This window comes from Zea mays, chromosome 2 (assembly GCF_902167145.1).
Source record: "Zea mays cultivar B73 chromosome 2, Zm-B73-REFERENCE-NAM-5.0, whole genome shotgun sequence".
Lineage (NCBI taxonomy): Eukaryota > Viridiplantae > Streptophyta > Magnoliopsida > Poales > Poaceae > Zea > Zea mays.
In genome coordinates this window covers 10,906,347-10,924,654 of record NC_050097.1, presented here as the reverse complement: position 1 = coordinate 10,924,654, position 18,308 = coordinate 10,906,347, and the positions used below count along the sequence as shown (strand labels likewise).

The 18,308-nt window shown below is 45.5% G+C and overlaps 3 protein-coding genes and 1 long non-coding RNA gene across 6 annotated transcripts; 2 read left to right on the top strand and 2 right to left on the bottom strand.

Moving 5' to 3' along the window:
• Window positions 1-10,166: 10,166 nt before the first annotated feature.
• On the bottom strand, window positions 10,167-12,881 carry LOC103645953 (pentatricopeptide repeat-containing protein At1g79490, mitochondrial). Its single transcript, XM_008670674.4, has one exon. The coding sequence runs from the start codon at window positions 12,853-12,855 to the stop codon at window positions 10,492-10,494; it is 2,364 nt and encodes a 787-aa protein (XP_008668896.2). The 5' UTR covers window positions 12,856-12,881; the 3' UTR covers window positions 10,167-10,491.
• A 50-nt stretch (window positions 12,882-12,931) lies between these two features.
• Window positions 12,932-14,431, top strand: LOC100278829 (Vacuolar ATPase assembly integral membrane protein VMA21-like domain). 2 transcript variants are annotated; one of them, XM_008669524.4, is made up of 4 exons: window positions 12,932-13,301; window positions 13,395-13,419; window positions 13,743-13,859; window positions 13,970-14,431. In XM_008669524.4, exons 3-4 carry the CDS (start codon window positions 13,763-13,765, stop codon window positions 14,194-14,196), a joined length of 324 nt encoding a protein of 107 aa, XP_008667746.1. In that variant the 5' UTR covers window positions 12,932-13,301; window positions 13,395-13,419; window positions 13,743-13,762; the 3' UTR covers window positions 14,197-14,431. The 2 variants fall into 2 exon arrangements, with proteins under 2 accessions (XP_008667746.1, NP_001145449.2); NM_001151977.2 differs by lacking the exon at window positions 13,395-13,419 and having other exon boundaries at window positions 12,985-13,301; window positions 13,970-14,429.
• An 881-nt stretch (window positions 14,432-15,312) lies between these two features.
• Window positions 15,313-17,762, bottom strand: LOC100282628 (zinc transporter 1). The gene is made up of 3 exons (NM_001155536.2): window positions 17,058-17,762; window positions 16,467-16,616; window positions 15,313-15,907 (listed from the first exon to the last, which is right to left on the bottom strand). The coding sequence occupies exons 1-3, from the start codon at window positions 17,703-17,705 to the stop codon at window positions 15,602-15,604; spliced, it is 1,104 nt and encodes a 367-aa protein (NP_001149008.1). The 5' UTR covers window positions 17,706-17,762; the 3' UTR covers window positions 15,313-15,601.
• LOC103645952 (uncharacterized) lies at window positions 15,857-17,063 on the top strand. 2 transcript variants are annotated; one of them, XR_561912.3, is made up of 3 exons: window positions 15,857-15,968; window positions 16,441-16,623; window positions 16,713-17,063. It is a non-coding gene; the product is annotated as an uncharacterized lncRNA (long non-coding RNA). The 2 variants fall into 2 exon arrangements; XR_004856136.1 differs by having other exon boundaries at window positions 15,881-15,968; window positions 16,432-16,623.
• Window positions 17,763-18,308: the final 546 nt, after the last annotated feature.

The following is an 18,308-nucleotide window of genomic DNA, read 5'->3' as shown; positions in this document are numbered from 1 at the left end:
AAGTCGGATAGTTTTTTTCGGATATCCACAACATATTCGGATTTTAGATTCGAATCCGGATAATATAGTTTGGATATCGGATATGAGATGGTTGATATTCATCGGATTTCGGATATCTTACTGGATATTCAGATATTTTTTCTTCAAATAGTTGTGTGAATTTTGATGATTTTTGAAGAAAACAGTTAATAATACACAAATAGCCTCAAAATTCATGAAAATTACGGAGGCGTAACATATGTTCATATATATTCCTCAAAAATGTTTGGGCCACAAAATCCATAAAATGTCATTGTTTTTCTATTTCACTTCCACTTATCGCGTGAGTCACACATGAAATCACTCTAAATATTCATGTTTTAATATAATCAATACTTCACTTTATCATATTCATGTGGGGACTTGAGGTTATCTTATTATAGAATGTTTATTAGTCTTGATAATTTATTTGTATTTTTTGGTCAATGCTAGATTTTTTGAATTTAATTATTTTTATGATTTTATGTAGAAAGAAATTAACAATGCATAAATAGTCTTAGAAATTCATAAAAAATTATGGAGGCACAATATATGTCCACGTATAATCCTAAAAGTGTTTGGACTCAAGGAGTGGCTTAATGACTACAACAACCAACAACCATGATGTGTGTGAAATGGTCTCTTACACGGTACCCTACAAAAAAAATCAATTACCAACACTATCCGTGTCCGACTAGTTTCGTATTCGACACAAGATATATTCACATCTGTATTTGTATTCGTATCTGAAGCTATCCGTGTTTGAATACGAATCCAAATAAAAATATAAAAACACATATGGATGAGAGCACCTAGAGGGGGGGTGAATAGGTGATCCTGTAAAACTTAAACTTATAGCCACAAAAACTTTGATTAAGCGTTAGCACAATAATTGCCAAGTGGCTACAGAGGAGCCAAGACACAATAACCACAAGAATTCAATCACAGAGATGACAAGGTGGTTATCCCGTGGTTCGGCCAAGTACAAAACTTGCCTACTCCACGTTGTGGCGTCCCAACGGACGAGAGTTGCACTCAACTCCTCTCAAGTGATCCAATGATCAACTTGAATACCACGATGTTCTTCTTTTCTTAGATATTTTCCCGTTTGCGAGGAATCTCCACAACTTGGAGTCTCTCACCCTTACAATTGAGTTTCACAAAGAAGCACGGAGTAAGGGAGGGAAGCAACACACACAAATCCACAGCAAAATGCGCACACACACGGCCAAGAATCGAGCTCAAAAGACTATCTCAAAGTTCTCACTAGAACGGAGCTCGAATCACTGAGAATGACAAACGAATGCGCAAAGACTGAGTGTGGATGATCAAGATTGCTCTAAGGTTGCTTGGTGTGCTCCTCCATGCGCCTAGGGGTCCCTTTTATAGCCCCAAGACAGCTAGGAGCCGTTGAGAGCAAATCTGGAAGGCCAATCTTGCCTTCTGTCGTCGGGTGCACCGGACAGTCCGGTGCACACCGGACACTGTCCGGTGCCCGATTTCCTTCCAAAAATGGCGCTGCCGACCGTTGCAGATCTGGGAGCCGTTGGCGCACCGGACAGTCCGGTGCACACCGGACAGTCCGGTGCCCCCTTCCGACCGTTGGCTCGGCCACGTGTCCCGCGCAGATTCCGCGGCCGACCGTTGGCCCGGCCGACCGTTGGCTCACCGGACAGTCCGGTGCACACCGGACAGTCCGGTGTATTTTAGCCGTACGCCGTCGGCAATTTCCCGAGAGCAGCCAGTTTGCGCCGAGTCAACCTGGCGCACCGGACACTGTCCGGTGCACCACCGGACAGTCCGGTGCTCCAGACCGAGCTGAGTCTTGGCTGTACACAGCCAAGTCTTTTTCACCTATTTTCTTTTCTTCTTCTTTCTGTTTCTAACACTTAGACAAGTATATTAGTACCCAAAACCAATGTATTAAGACTTAGAAACATACCTTTTCTCTTGATTTGCACTTTGTTCATTCATAAGCATAAATTCCCATTTAAGCACTTGTGTTGGCACTTAATCACCGAAATACTTAGAAATGGCCCAAGGGCACATTTCCCTTTCAATCTCCCCCTTTTTGGTGATTTATGCCAACACAACATAAAGCAACTAGAACAAGTGCAATATCACTTCAAATAAAAACTCAAATTTGTTTTGAATCGAATTTGACATATATGGATCATCCTTTGCCACCACTTGGTTTGTTTTTGCAAATCAAACTCAAATCTCTATCTCTAAGTCAAACACACATGTTGAAGCATAAAGAGAGTCATTCCAAAAGAGATTGATCAAAGATTTCAAAAAAAACTCCCCCTTTATCTTATAATCACTACTTCTCCCCACAAGAAGCCAACTTTTGACAAGAGATGCAATAAAAGAGTTTTGACAAACCAAAAGCTCTATTCTACTATGTTCAAAATCTCTCAAGTGGTAGCCGATCCATTTATCACTTTGGCCTTTATTTTCTCCCCCTTTGGCATCAAGCACCAAAACGGGATTAATCTTGGCCCTTTAACCCCATTGCCTCACCAAAATCTTCAATTAAGAGCAAATAGGCAATAAGAGTACATGAGATGAACTTGGAGTAAGTTACCCTCTCATCGGAGTGCAGTGGAAGTCTTTCATGGTCCAAGTCCATCTTTTCCCTTTCAATTCTCCTTCGAGACTAAATCAAGCAAACTCAAGCATATGGTTAGTCTCAAAGGGTCAAGTTGTAACACAACTCCCCCTAAAAATGTGCATCACTTACACAGGGACTTGTGAGGTCCGGGGAATGTTTGTACAACTTGAGCACCACAATAAGCAACAAAATGCAGAATGAACATGATCAAAGGCATAAACACATGTATGCTACAATTCAATCCAAGTTCCGCGAATCTAAGACATTTAGCTCACTACGCAGCCTGCAAAAGGTCTTCTCATCTAGAGGCTTGGTAAAGATATCGGCTAGCTGGTTCTCGGTGCTAACATGAAACACTTCGATATCTCCCTTTTGCTGGTGGTCTCTCAAAAAGTGATGCCGGATGTCTATGTGCTTTGTGCGGCTGTGCTCAACAGGATTTTCCGTCATGCGGATAGCACTCTCATTATCACATAGGAGTGGGACTTTGCTCAGATTGTAGCCAAAGTCCCTGAGGGTTTGCCTCATCCAAAGTAGTTGCGCGCAACACTGTCTTGCGGCACCATACTCGGCCTCAGCGGTGGATAGGGCAACGGAAGTTTGTTTCTTAGATTTCCATGACACCAAGGACCTTCCTAAGAATTGGCACGTCCCCGATGTACTCTTCCTATCGACCTTACATCCAGCATAGTCGGAATCTGAATATCCAATTAGGTCAAAGGTAGACCCCTTTGGATACCAGAGCCTGAGGCAGGGCGTAGCAACTAAATATCTAAGGATTCGCTTTACTGCCACTAAGTGACATTCCTTAGGATCGGATTGAAATCTAGCACACATGCATACGCTAAGCATAATATCCGGTCTACTAGCACATAAGTAAAGTAATGACCCTATCATTGACCGGTATGCTTTTTGATCAACGGACTTACCACCTTTGTTGAGGTCGGTGTGTCCGTCGGTTCCCATCGGAGTCTTTGCGGGCTTGGCGTCCTTCATCCCAAACCGCTTCAGCAGATCTTGCGTGTACTTCGTTTGAGAGATGAAGGTGCCGTCCTTGAGTTGCTTCACTTGGAACCCAAGGAAGTAGTTCAACTCGCCCATCATCGACATCTCGAATTTCTGCGTCATCACCCTGCTAAACTCTTCACAAGACTTTTTATTAGTAGAACCAAATATTATGTCATCGACATAAATTTGGCACACAAACAAATCACCATCACAAGTCTTAGTGAAAAGAGTTGGATCGGCTTTCCCAACCTTGAAAGCATTAGCAATTAAGAAATCTCTAAGGCATTCATACCATGCTCTTGGGGCTTGCTTAAGTCCATAGAGCGCCTTAGAGAGCTTACACACGTGGTCGGGGTACCGTTCATCCTCGAAGCCAGGAGGTTGCTCTACGTACACTTCCTCCTTGATTGGCCCGTTGAGGAAAGCGCTCTTCACATCCATTTGGAACAACCTGAAGGAATGGTGAGCGGCATATGCTAGCAAGATACGAATTGATTCTAGCCTAGCCACAGGAGCAAATGTCTCCTCAAAGTCCAAACCTGCGACTTGGGCATAACCTTTTGCCACAAGTCGAGCCTTGTTCCTCGTCACCACCCCGTGCTCGTCCTGTTTGTTGCGGAACACCCACTTGGTTCCCACAACATTTTGCTTGGGACGAGGCACCAGTGTCCAAACTTCATTGCGCTTGAAGTTGTTTAGCTCCTCTTGCATGGCCAACACCCAGTCCGGATCTAGCGAGGCCTCTTCTACCCTGAAAGGCTCAATAGAAGAGACAAAGGAGTAATGCTCACAAAAATTAACTAATCGAGACCGAGTAGTTACTCCCTTGCTAATATCACCCAGAATTTGGTCGACGGGATGATCCCTTTGAATCATCGCTCGAACTTGGGTTGGAGGTGCCGGTTGCGCTTCTTCCTCCATCACATGATCATCTTGTGCTCCCCCTTGATCACACGCCTCCTGTTGATGAACCTGTTCATCGTCTTGAGTTAGGGGATGCACCATTGTTGAGGAAGAAGGTTGATCTCGTTCATCTTGCTCCTGTGGCCGCACTTCTCCAATAGCCATGGTTCGAATAGCGGCCGTCGGAACATCTTCTTCATCTACATCATCACAATCAACAACTTGCTCTCTTGGAGAGCCATTAGTCTCATCAAATACAACGTCGCTAGAGACTTCAACCAAACCCGATGATTTGTTGAAGACTCTATACGCCTTTGTATTTGAGTCATAACCTAATAAAAACCCTTCTACAGCTTTGGGAGCAAACTTAGAATTTCTACCCTTCTTCACTAGAATGTAGCACTTGCTCCCAAATACACGAAAGTAAGATACATTGGGTTTGTTACCGGTTAGAAGTTCATACGACGTCTTCTTGAGGAGTCGGTGAAGGTAGACCCTGTTGATGGCGTGGCAAGCCGTGTTCACGGCTTCCGACCAAAAGCACTCGGGGGTCTTGAACTCTCCAAGCATCGTCCTCGCCATATCAATGAGCGTCCTGTTCTTCCTCTCTACCACCCCATTTTGTTGTGGTGTGTAGGGAGCGGAGAACTCGTGCTTGATTCCTTCCTCCTCAAGAAACTCTTCCACTTGAAGGTTCTTGAACTCGGACCCGTTGTCGCTCCTTATCTTCTTCACTTTGAGCTCAAACTCATTTTGAGCTCTCCTGAGGAAGCGCTTGAGGGTCCCTTGGGTTTCAGACTTATCCTGCAGAAAGAACACCCAAGTGAAGCGGGAAAAGTCATCAACAAAAACTAGACCATACTTACTTCCTCCTATACTCAGATAGGCGACGGGTCCGAAGAGGTCCATATGCAGCAGCTCCAGGGGTCTTGAAGTGGTCATCACATTCTTGCTGTGATGTGCTCCTCCCACTTGTTTACCTGCCTGACAAGCTAACCCTTTTACCTTGCCTTGATTCCCATCACCGAATATAATTGAATCTTGGGAATCCTTATTCTTGACGTAGGAGGTGAACATTTTCTTCTCCCCCGTCATATGGTTTGTGCGTCCGCTGTCGATAATCCAGCTTGAACCCCCGGATGCATAAACCTGCAAGGCAAATTTAGGCTTGGGTCTTAGGTACCCAACTCATGTTGGGTCCTACAAGGTTAGCACAAATATCCTTAGGGACCCAAATGCAAGTTTTGTCTCCCTTGCATCTTGCCCCTAATTTTCTAGCAATTATCTTCCTATCCTTTCTGCAAATAGCAAAGGAAGCATTTAGAGCACAATAAATTGTAGAAGGTTCATTCACTACTTTCCTAGGAGCATAAATAATATTCTTTCTAGGCACATGATGAATAGCATTTCTCCTAGACATATTTCTACCATGCGTATAGGAAAAACTAGAGGTAAACATAGCATGCGAATCATAGTCATGTGCATCAAAAGTATTATAAGCATTACAACTCCTATGAGACTGTCTCCTATCATTGTACATAAAAGCATGGTTACTTTTAGTACTACTTGCCATAGGAGCCTTCCCTTTCTCCTTGGCGGAGATAGGAGCCTTATGGCTTGTTAAGTTCTTGGCTTCCCTTTTGAAGCCAAGTCCATCCTTAATGGAGGGGTGTCTACCAACCGTGTAGGCACCCCTAGCAAATTTCAGTTTATCAAAATTACTCTTGCTAGTCTTAAGTTGAGCATTAAGACTAGCTAGTTCATCATTCAATTTTGAAATAGAAACTAAGTGTTCACTACAAGCATTAATATCAATATCCTTACACCTAGTGCAAATTTCAACATGTTCAACACAAGAGTTGGATTTATTTGCTTCTACTAGTTTAGCATTTAAATCATCGTTTATGCTCTTTAAGTTAGAAATAGAATCATGGCATGTAGACACTTTACAAGCAAGCATTTCATTCCTCTTAATTTCTAATGCAAGGGATTTTTGAGCCTCTACAAACTTATCATGTTCTTCATACAAGAGATCCTCTTGCCTTTCTAGTAGCTTATTCTTATCATTTAAAGCATCAATCAATTCATTGATCTTATCAATCTTAGATCTATCTAAGCCTTTAAATAAGCATGAATAGTCTATTTCATCATCATCACTAGACTCATCCTCACTAGAAGAAGCATAAGTAGAGTTTCGAGTACTTACTTTCTTCTCCTTAGCCATGAGGCATGTGTGATGCTCGTTGGGGAAGAGGGCTTATTTGTTGAAGGCGGTGGCGGCGAGTCCTTCGTTGTCGGAGTCGGACGAGGAGCAATCCGAATCCCACTCCTTTCCAATATGTGCCTCGCCCTTTGCCTTCTTGTAATTCTTCTTCTTTTCCCATTTTCCACTCTTCTTTTCCTGGTCACTATCATTATCAGGACAATTAGCGATAAAGTGACCAATCTTACCACATTTGAAGCATGAGCGCTTCCCCTTCGTCTTGGTCTTGTTGGGATGCTCCTTGCGACCCCTTAACGCTGTCTTGAAGCACTTGATGATGAGAGCCATTTCTTCATCATTAAGCCCGGCCGCCTCAATTTGCGCCACCTTGCTTGGTAGTGCCTCCTTACTTCTCGTAGCTTTGAGAGCGATAGTTTGAGGCTCTTGGATTGGGCCATTCAATGCATCATCCACGTATCTAGCCTCCTTGATCATCATCCGCCCGCTTACAAACTTTCCAAGTATCTCCTCGGGCGTCATCTTGGTGTACCTAGGATTTTCACGAATATTGTTCACAAGATGAGGATCAAGAATAGTAAAGGACCTTAGCATTAGGCGGACGACGTCGTGGTCCGTCCATCGCGTGCTTCCATAGCTCCTTATCTTGTTGACAAGGGTCTTGAGCCGGTTGTATGTTTGGGTTGGCTCCTCCCCCCTTATCATAGCAAATCTCCCAAGTTCGCCCTCCACCAACTCCATCTTGGTGAGCATGGTGACGTCGTTGCCCTCGTGAGAGATCTTGAGGGTGTCCCATATTTGCTTGGCATTGTCCAAGCCGCTCACCTTATTATACTCTTCCCTGCACAAAGATGCTAAGAGAACAGTAGTAGCTTGTGCATTTCTATGAATTTGTTCATTTATAAGCATAGGGCTATCCGAGCTATCAAATTTCATTCCATTCTCTACAATCTCCCATATGCTTGGATGGAGAGAGAATAGGTGACTACGCATTTTGTGGCTCCAAAATCCGTAGTCCTCCCCATCAAAGTGTGGGGGCTTGCCGAGTGGAATGGAAAGCAAATGCGAATTCGAACTATGAGGAATACGAGAATAATCAAATGAAAAGTTCGAATTGACCGTCTTTTTGTAGTCGTTGTCGTCGTCCTTTTGGGAAGAAGTAGACTCATCGCTGTCGTAGTAGACGATCTCCTTGATGCGTCTTGTCTTCTTCTTCTTCCCATCTTTGCGTCTGTGGCCCGAGCTTGAGTCGTTGGACTTGTCATCCCTTGGCTCGTTGACGAAAGACTCCTTCTCGTTGTCGTTGATCACGATTCCCTTCCCCTTAGGATCCATCTATTCGGGCGGTTAGTCTCTTTCTTGAAGAGAACGGCTCTGATACCAATTGAGAGCACCTAGAGGGGGGGGGTGAATAGGTGATCCTGTAAAACTTAAACTTATAGCCACAAAAACTTTGATTAAGCGTTAGCACAATAATTGTCAAGTGGCTAGAGAGGAGCCAAGACACAATAACCACAAGAATTCAATCACAGAGATGACAAGGTGGTTATCCCGTGGTTCGGCCAAGTACAAAACTTGCCTACTCCACGTTGTGGCGTCCCAACGGACAAGAGTTGCACTCAACTCCTCTCAAGTGATCCAATGATCAACTTGAATACCACGGTGTTCTTCTTTTCTTAGATCTTTTCCCGTTTGCGAGGAATCTCCACAACTTGGAGTCTCTCACCCTTACAATTGAGTTTCACAAAGAAGCACGGAGTAAGGGAGGGAAGCAACACACACAAATCCACAGCAAAATGCGCACACACACGGCCAAGAATCGAGCTCAAAAGACTATCTCAAAGTTCTCACTAGAACGGAGCTCGAATCACTGAGAATGACAAACGAATGCGCAAAGACTGAGTGTGGATGATCAAGATTGCTCTAAGGTTGCTTGGTGTGCTCCTCCATGCGCCTAGGGGTCCCTTTTATAGCCCCAAGGCAGCTAGGAGCCGTTGAGAGCAAATCTGGAAGGCCAATCTTGCCTTCTGTCGTCGGGTGCACCGGACAGTCCGGTGCACACCGGACACTGTCCGGTGCCCGATTTCCTTCCAAAAATGGCGCTGCCGACCGTTGCAGATCTGGGAGCCGTTGGCGCACCGGACAGTCCGGTGCACACCGGACAGTCCGGTGCCCCCTTCCGACCGTTGGCTCGGCCACGTGTCCCGCGCAGATTCCGCGGGCGACCGTTGGCCCGGCCGACCGTTGGCTCACCGGACAGTCCGGTGCACACCGGACAGTCCGGTGCACACAGGACAGTCCGGTGTATTTTAGCCGTACGCCGTCGGCAATTTCCCGAGAGCAGCCAGTTTGCGCCGAGTCAGCCTGGCGCACCGGACAGTCCGGTGCTCCAGACCGAGCTGAGTCTTGGCTGTACACAGCCAAGTCTTTTCACCTATTTTCTTTTCTTCTTCTTTCTGTTTCTAACACTTAGACAAGTATATTAGTACCCAAAACCAATGTACTAAGACTTAGAAACATACCTTTTCTCTTGATTTGCACTTTGTTCATTCATAAGCATAAATTCCCATTTAAGCACTTGTGTTGGCACTTAATCACCGAAATACTTAGAAATGGCCCAAGGGCACATTTCCCTTTCAGTTTCGATGATATCTATTCGTATTCGATCTGATTACACCTATAATCTATTGTTAGGAATCCCCGCCTCACATCCAGGCAATGACACAAGCTGACACGCTCAAAGTCCAAAATAGCCCCATCGCTCTGGACGATGTCATATGATCCCTTAAGGCTTTGTTTGGGAGCAAGTGTAATAGGGGATTGAGGGGATTAAAATTCCTTACTATTCAATTTTAAATAAAGTGCCCTCTCAATACTCTCCAATACCCTTGATCTCAAACGAGCCCTAAATTATTTTTAATTCCTTTTACCCTACCATTTATTTGAGTTGGTTTAATCTATCACTTAACAAAACCTATCTTATTTACAAACTAAGTTTTCATTTTTATATTTTGTTGATTTGTAGCTAGATAATGTCATAACTTAGTCTAAAAAATATATTATAATTTTTCATAATTATTTTGATAGATTAGGGATCAGATTAGATAATAACTTTAATAATAAAAAATTAAATATAAAATAACGATGAAAATTCTTAACATATTTTTTAAACATAAGTTATGATGTCTTTAAACACCTTACAAAATATGAACATTAAATTCAACTTGTAAAACTAAAATGAAAAAGATAAGTCTTTTTTTAATAAGATTTGTTTTTTTGGTTTCTTCACATATAAGTTGAACTTAAAGTTATATCTTATCTAATTCCTAATATATTAAAATAATATAAAATCATAATATATTTCCTAGGTTAAGTTGTGGCATCAACTACTAACCAGAAAACTTAAACTAAAAACCAATTCAAATAGATAGAGGGATAAAATGAACTAAACAACACTTATACTTTAGAAGGGCATATGGACATCATACATATGCAAGGGGAGTAATTTAATTTTTTTTCTTTATAAAACTAATCCCTGCTACATTTTTTATCCCAACATGGATTGCATAATTAAAAAAACAAATCGCACACATCCTAGTCCTACCTCACGCGAGGATGAGCGGACACCCTGTCCTCCACTGGTTTCGTCTCACGTTTTGTTTACTTCCGCTGAGTAGTGAGCTATGCTTCAGCTTGCAGTGTTCAAGCAACAAGGTCTGTCGTGTTATCACCTAGGCATGCCAAGGGATCTTGGAATGGACAAGGACCGGACCTCCGGAGCCGAACTTGGAAACATCACGTTGAGCCTGTGCATCAAGACGTCGGCCTTGGATGGTATCTCGTTCAGGAGGAACTGCTGGACAATCGGCTTCTTAAACCACTCCAGTACCGAGTCGCCGGGTGCCCGCAAGACGACTTTGCTCACCTCAAACGGCGACTCCAGCGACGCCAGCACCTGTGCCACCACCATCTTCAGTGTCGGCCCAGTCACCAGCTTGATGCGCCGTGGCACAACCCCGTAGTAGAGCATCCGCTTCCTGAACCGATGCAGTGTGTGCACGGTAGCCACGAGAGCTGCGCCCACGGATAAGCTCCTGACATCCAGGGACCAGGCGATGTGCTGGTCAAAAACGATTGCCTTGGCGAACAGCTTATTCTCGTAGGCGACCTTCCAAACACAGCGGGCACGGTTCATCTGCCCCATGAGCACCAGGTAGTTGAGCAGGACGTTCACAAAGTACCTGGCTGCACTCTCCTCGTTGTCGTAGTCGATGCCCTGGAAGAACTCGCGCACGAAAGAGAGCACGGGCTGCTTCCGCTGCTCCGGACCAGTGAACAGCCCGCACATGAAGTCATGTGCTTTGTGCTTGCTGGTGCCCAGGATGTCCATGATTGTACGCTCGCTGCTCTCGTCCTGGCACCGGACCAAGTGCGCGAGGATGGATGTGTAGAGAATCAAGTCCACCTTGGCTGCCCCAGCGACATAAGCCTCAAGCAACGACCGCGCTGAGTCATACAGCCCCGTCTTCATGCAAGACTCAAACAGCTGCCTAATGATGAAGTTGTTGGTCCTTATGCCAGCCGAACCCATGAACCGTAGCCACCGGAGTGCAAGGTCAGTTGACCCATCCTTGATGTAGATCATCAGCAGGTCACTTGCGGTCACCTCTATCGGGAAACCTGACGCCTTCATCTCCAACAGCACCTTTGCAGCCAAATCCAGCAGACTCTTATTCGCCAGCATTGTGAGCAACGCTGTAAACGTGCTAAGCCCTGGCCTTGTCCCTGAATTCGCCATGGAGTGATACAACCGCATTGCTGCATCCACCTGCCCTGCGGAGGCATGCATTTCCACCAGACAGGCATATGTGGCCGGCGTAGGGAAAAAGCCAGACTTCTCCATGTCACCGAACAACTTGGCGGCCATGTCCAACCTTCCAGACCGTGCATTGGCCTCGACCACCATCGTGTACAAGCCAAAGCTTGGTCGGAGCCCTCCCCTCCTCATCTCCTCCCAAAGCTCCATCCCAGCATCCAGCTTCCCAGATCTCACCAGTGCCTCCACCATGGCGGTGCTCACTGCTGTGCTTACCCGATGCCCGACCACCACCATCTCTCTGTACATTCCCATGGCCGCATCAAGCCTCCCTGCCTTGGCCAGCACGTCCACCATCACCGAATACACGCCCACCGGCGCCCGCCCAATTCCCTCCCTTTGCTTCATTTCATCGAACATCTTGCGGGCGGCGTCGATCCTCCCGGCGCGCGCCAGCGCAGGCACCGCGAGCTGGTATGTGCCCTCGTCGAGGGCGCAGCCCGAGGTCGCCATTTCGTCGAGCACTTCGAAGGCCTTGAATGCAAGCCCCCTGGTGAGCAACAGAGAGAGGAGGGCGTTGTAGGCGGGCGTCTCGAGGCCCCTGAAGCTGACGTCGCGGAGGCGCTTGAAGCAGTAGAAGGCCGGCTCGAGAAGGCCGTGGGTGGCGAGCGCGGAGACGACGGCGTTGAAGGTCTTGGGGAAGGTGGCGAGGTCGGAGAGCCCGAGGGTGTCGTCGAAGAGCGCGAGGAGTTCGGAGGAGTGAGTTGCCGGCGGGAGACGCGCGGCGAGGAGCGAGGAGAGGTCGTCGGAGGGGACGAACCACGGCTGGAGGCGCGCCCATGCGACAAGGGAGATGAGCGGGACGGGGTCGGAAGCCGGGAGCGAGGCGGCCGCGAGGAGGAGCAGCGCGGGGTCTGGCGGGGAGGGCAGTGCGGAGAGCGCGGCGGAGAGAGTCGCGCCCGATCGGTGCCGGAGCGCGAGCGCCGCGAGGCGGGCCGCCGCTGCGGGGCGCGGGAGCGGGTGCGCGGAGGCGCCGGATAGGATGGTGGGGTCGGCGCCCGGCACGGCCGGCCGCGCCCCGCGCGCCGAGGAGAGCAGCGCGCCCGACTCGTCCAGGTAGTCCACCGTGTCCGTCCACTCGGGGTCGGGCCGGGACGGGGGCACTGGTGGCGGCGACTCGAAGGAGAGATGCCGCGCTATGGCTAAGGAGAGGGAGACGCCGCCACCGCCGCCGCGAAGGCGGGCGCTGCGCGCGAGGCCAACGCGGAGCAGCATCTCTTCTCCCTGTCTCACTCGGTGGTTTGGTCGCCGCTGCCATCAGGTGGAGGTGGACATTCGGCAACGGCAAGCGCGATTCAACGGTCCAGATTGCAAAGGATCCTCCCATCCCATGAATGACAGAATGAGCGAGGTAGCCCAAACAGAAATTTTGGCCCATTCGAGACGGCCTACTGTTGTGGTCCAGTGATCCAGTCTGCGTCTCTTTCCCCGTCGTGGTGGGTTCCGATCCAATCGACGTCGACGACTCCGCAGCCACCGCTCCTCTCCTCTCGTCGCTTCTTCTATCTCTCGGCGTCGAATCTCATCCGGCCAGTGACCACACTCTACTAGCCGCCCGGAAGGAGTTCTTCCGGGATTCGAGCCGTTGCTGCCCTCACCTCTGCAGGCCCAGCGTCGAGCGGAGATCCAATCGGAAATTGAACTGACTTCATCTTTTGTCGGTAAGAAATCCAACTGTTTCGTGTCACCCCTTCTTCGCTGTGAATGATCTAGTCTAAATATTTCTGCAACACTGCTCCGGCGCCCTCTGCTAGGTACTGCAGAACATCGCAGCTCGCAGTAAGATCCGTATCTATTTGTTCCTAGTTCCGTGTCTTATACTTTTATGAATGACATTGCCATTATGCCAGTGTGTAGTAACAATTGAATGCCAATCACAGACATATATAAAATTTTGGCTCTTCCTTTTCTATTTCTCTATCTACAATGTTATGCGATTAATTGAGCACTTCGAAATTGATATTGTTAATTATGGTCTTCGTTATATCTATTGTGTCTACTACACTACTGCTAGTGTATGTCTAGCAAGATTTCTAGCCCTGTTTTATTTAGCCCCCTTGCCTGGTTTTTGGATCCTGGCTGAGTCTGTACGTTGGTTTCAGCATCCCAGTCAGGAGAAGCAATGTCAGGAGTGATCACAAAGTTCGCGGTTACATCCATGGTGATGTGGATGGCCCCTGTTGCGATCATGTATGGGTTTTACTACCAGGTGTTTCCAGGTTCAGCTGCTGTTTCTGCTCTCATTACTGCATGGTGTACTCCATCTACTATCTTCACATGGAGTACATAAATTTTATTTAGTAGCTCTTTTTTTCTTCTTACTTTCCAGGTGTGAGTCAGATGTCATCCTCGGCGCAGACACTTGCCAGTGGGTTCCTGGCTGTCATATCAGTTAATCTAGTGATCGGCTTTTACATATTCATGGCGATGAAGGAGACTCCACACCAAGAGCCACAGCCAGATCCCACCTTCCTGGAGAAAGCCAAAGCGAGTATCAACCAGCCAACATCCTCTCGAGTGAGTGATGATTCCAAGGGGAAGGGAAAGGTCGAGTAAGCTGTAGCATGTTGGCTTAGGTCTCGTGTATGTTAAGTGCATGTTATTTAGGAGGAATAGTTATGCCACACCATCACAAGGACCGCAACCTTTCACAATTTATGATTTTGCTGTAAATCTTGACAGTTATGGCTATGGAGCAATATGAAGTTGAACCTTTTGTACCTATTTGATTTGGAAACTCTGTTCAATGTTGTTTTAGTCAGGATACTCATCAGAACTACTGCTGGTTGTATTTTGGTCCTTTTTGGTTTTTTGGTACTCCCTCCTTTCTTTTTTATTTGTCACGGTTTAGTTCAAAAATGAACTAATTGGCGACAAATATTTGAGAATGGAGCTAGTATGATTCTTTTTAAGGATGTGCCTTGAACACACATATGCTGATATGTGGTGCCATTCTGGCTTTTCGGATTTGAAATCCATCAACATAGTTACATGGTGATATTTCTAATATTTGTTTCAGTGTGCATTAGATATTTTCTGTGCACACTGGTGACCTTTATTAGCTCTGGTCCAAGTCGTTGTTGACTATTATTAATGCTATTGTTCCATAAGGAGAAAAATTGGTTGCCTTGAAATACACATGGAAATTGGTATGGTCGTTAACTACTGCTGCTGTTTTTTTCTTTTGACCTATAGCAACCTTCCATGTATTCTTTATTGTAGGATAGATGGGATTTTGTTGAAAAATGCTGCATGATTTTATTCAATAGCCTAATAGGCACATATACAGAGAGTCAGGAGAAGAATGAAGACTTTAGAAGATGCACATAAACAAAGAACTTCATGTACAAGAAGCTAATTGCATCCATAAAATTTATGAAGGGCATCTAAACTCTTATAGCTTTTTTTTGTTAATTTGGCATTCTTTCTAAACGACGTGAATCTTCTATGAAGATTTCTCTCAACATAGGACCAATTTGGTTTACTTCTAATAGCACTTCGGCCAGTATTTGTTAAACCTGTCTGTCACAAGAGTGTACCACTGTTGATTATCCTGCATACATCTGTGGCCTTTGTAGTTTATATCTCTATGTCATTTGTTTGACTATGATTTTTACATGTTTCTTTTGGTTATTGCGATAAGCTAAAGATACAGATTGGTTGACTGTATGATAGAATTGGCTTAGCTCTGTCTTTATGACTGAATGTTCAGCACATGAACCACAGCTAATGACTATCATAGCTTTAGGATAATGGACTATGCCAACAAATGACAAATCATGTAATCTCACATTATGAAGTACAAAAGGACTATCTGAGGCTATATCGTACGGAAGATGGAGAACTCGTGGATTAATATGATGAACCCTTCACCAAGGGCATCTTGTTTGAGAAAATGGAGAACTCTTGGACAAATAAACTTATTTCTTCAACTCTAGCCATCCTTTGATGGTCTGAAAATCTATGCCCATATAGCAAGCATGGACATCATCCCTGCACCTAAGAAAAGTGCAAGATATGTCATCAGCTGAAGCTTTGTATTCGTCTGCAGTTTGGGCTTATTGAAATCTGTGGCCAGAAGATCGACTAATGACATGTAGATCAAAATTCCTGCTGAGGCTGAGTTGAACACTCCTTCAACAATGAACGCTGTAGTGCTATGGCCATTGTAGCTTGATGAAATTCCAATCCCTAATGCAATGCCAATGGGTGCAGTCAGGGAGAAAAAAATTGCCATCATGACGGTAGCCCTCAACTTGAAATTTGCCTGCAGCAAGGAATGGAAGCCAGAGGACATTAGATTTTGTTGATGTCAAGCACAATATCAGGTTAATTCTTTCTTCTTTGTGTCCATATATTTTCTTTATTGAATAAATGTTAACATATCATTGCTAGGTTCTATTTGCATGGAGTAGTTGGGAAAAGTTGTTTCTCTCTCTAAAAAAAGTCTGACATTTATCTGATTTAACTTTCACAACAAGTCTGTTCAACAGAAAATGTTGGTTGGGATATATGTGCTTTTTGTTATTACTATAAAATTTGATTTGCAACAGTTTATTCTTGTAACATGTCATGTCGCTGTCCAAGAATGTTCCATTTCAACTTTGTACATCTCCTTTTTTCCTTCTTTCTCTTTTTTTATCCCCCATCCTGCCAAAAGGGCACTTGGTATAAATTTCCTCACATGCTGAGTTATAAAAATGCCTTTTTCATAAAAGCTGTAGTTTCTCATTATTTCAGTCATAGGTTGAAGCAAGAGATTGGTTAGTTTTTTAAGTGAGATATATTCAGGTATTATAGGTTATGGTCCAAGTCCAAGCATATACCTGCACAATGCAACCACCCAGGCCAATGCCTTCAAAGAATTGATGGAAGCTAAGGGCACCAACAAGAGGCCTTATGGTCGATGACCTCACAGATGCACCTAAGGACACCCCAATTATCACTGAATGCACCAAAATTCCGAGCTCAAGGACCTGCATGGTGAGAGATTTAATTTGTTATTTTAATATGTTTTTGTCCTGAAAATTATACCTAGCTGATGCCTGATGAGCAGTAGACCCACTTCTCAGGCTGGAGAGGAACATGATGCTCTGAAGCACAAGGTAACACCCACTTTGTAGGTGTTTATATCCTTGTCCAAATCTCTATTTCTTCATTAGTGTGTTACGGGAACTGTAAACATATTATTACACCTTTTGTTCTCTGGGACTGTGAACAGCAATCATATGTATCTTACAATGTAAATATATGATTGATCATAATGAGACATTTGAAGGTAATTCAGCAAACTGCTGCGATATCTTAATTGATTATGCACTACTTTTGGCAATGATATGTTTTTTATGATTTTATTTGTTGCACTGACTTTAACTATTTTCAAGGGAGACTTATGGACATCAAGGGACTACACTTGCCTGAGATACCACCCTGTGCCGGATCGTGTCAGCTATTGAAGCCTCCTCTGGTGAACTGATGACATCCACCTCTCCGTGTGAATGCCCATGTGTTGCATGGGTGTGCACATGCACATGTTGTGCATGCCCAGACCTTTCCTCATCTCCTGGTTGTTCATGGATCTCTAGGATGTCGATTGGCCGTGCCTTCTTGAAGTGAGACCGGCGGTAGTACCCAGCAGCTAGTGAGTCTATCACCATAGTGGCCATTGCAGCAGACATTGCAATGAGTCCTGCAAAGGGGAAAATGTTCCCACCACTGCCACCTTTGTAGAGGCATGGGGATGTCAGCCCATCAAATGCTGCTGGCAGAATGTGGACCATGCCCGTGGCCAGGATGACACCGGCTGCAAATGCCTTGACAGCGAAAAAAATGTCACCATCAGGATGTAGCGCGGCCATGGAGCGGCCAAGTACTGGCACTAGCACACCAGCTGCTCCAGCTGTGAGGATGGATGCAATGGCAATCAGCTTCAGTTTCATTGCACCCAGGCTGTCAGTCTCAGTCCCATTTGTGGCATTTGTGCACTTGGAGGTGGTGGCCGCAGCCAATTGTGCGAAGAGTAGGAGCCATGAAAGCATTTTCAATGTATGCTTCACAGCTCCCATGGCTATTGCTTATGTTGTGTCTTGTGAAATGCTGTATGTTCTAGTATGAGTTGCGATGAGAGAGGCATATGGTTTGTGCTTTATATAGGAGGAATGTGTTGTTTGTGATGGTTGCCAGATTGGCATCCCATGGGCCGAGTGGGGTCTGCTACTCTCAGTTTCCATATTCTTTTGTCAAAACTGCAGTGCGAGGTGTTGCTCATACTGGAGCTTCTACCTGTCATCACCACAACATAGTGCTGCTGTGAGTTGCCACTTTATGTTGATGCTTAATGATCGTTGAACCATCAAACATGAAAAGGAAGAGATCCAGCCCTGATCCTCAGCCTGAAGCTCAGTTATCTGAATCGTGAATTCGTGATCATCATGAGTCAGCTACCACATCTCCTGGTTGTCACTGTTCACAACTGCTGGATCGTTGATGGGCAAAAGCATAGGGCACCGGATTCCATTCACCTAATGAATCGAGCAAGAAAAACATTGCAAATAAAGGGTGTGGGATGTACTGGCACCTTGTGACGTGAATGGGTCAATGGTGCTTTCTTGTATGGTCAGAGCATCTTTCAATGTTGACACTATGTTGTCATTAGTTATTTAATTATA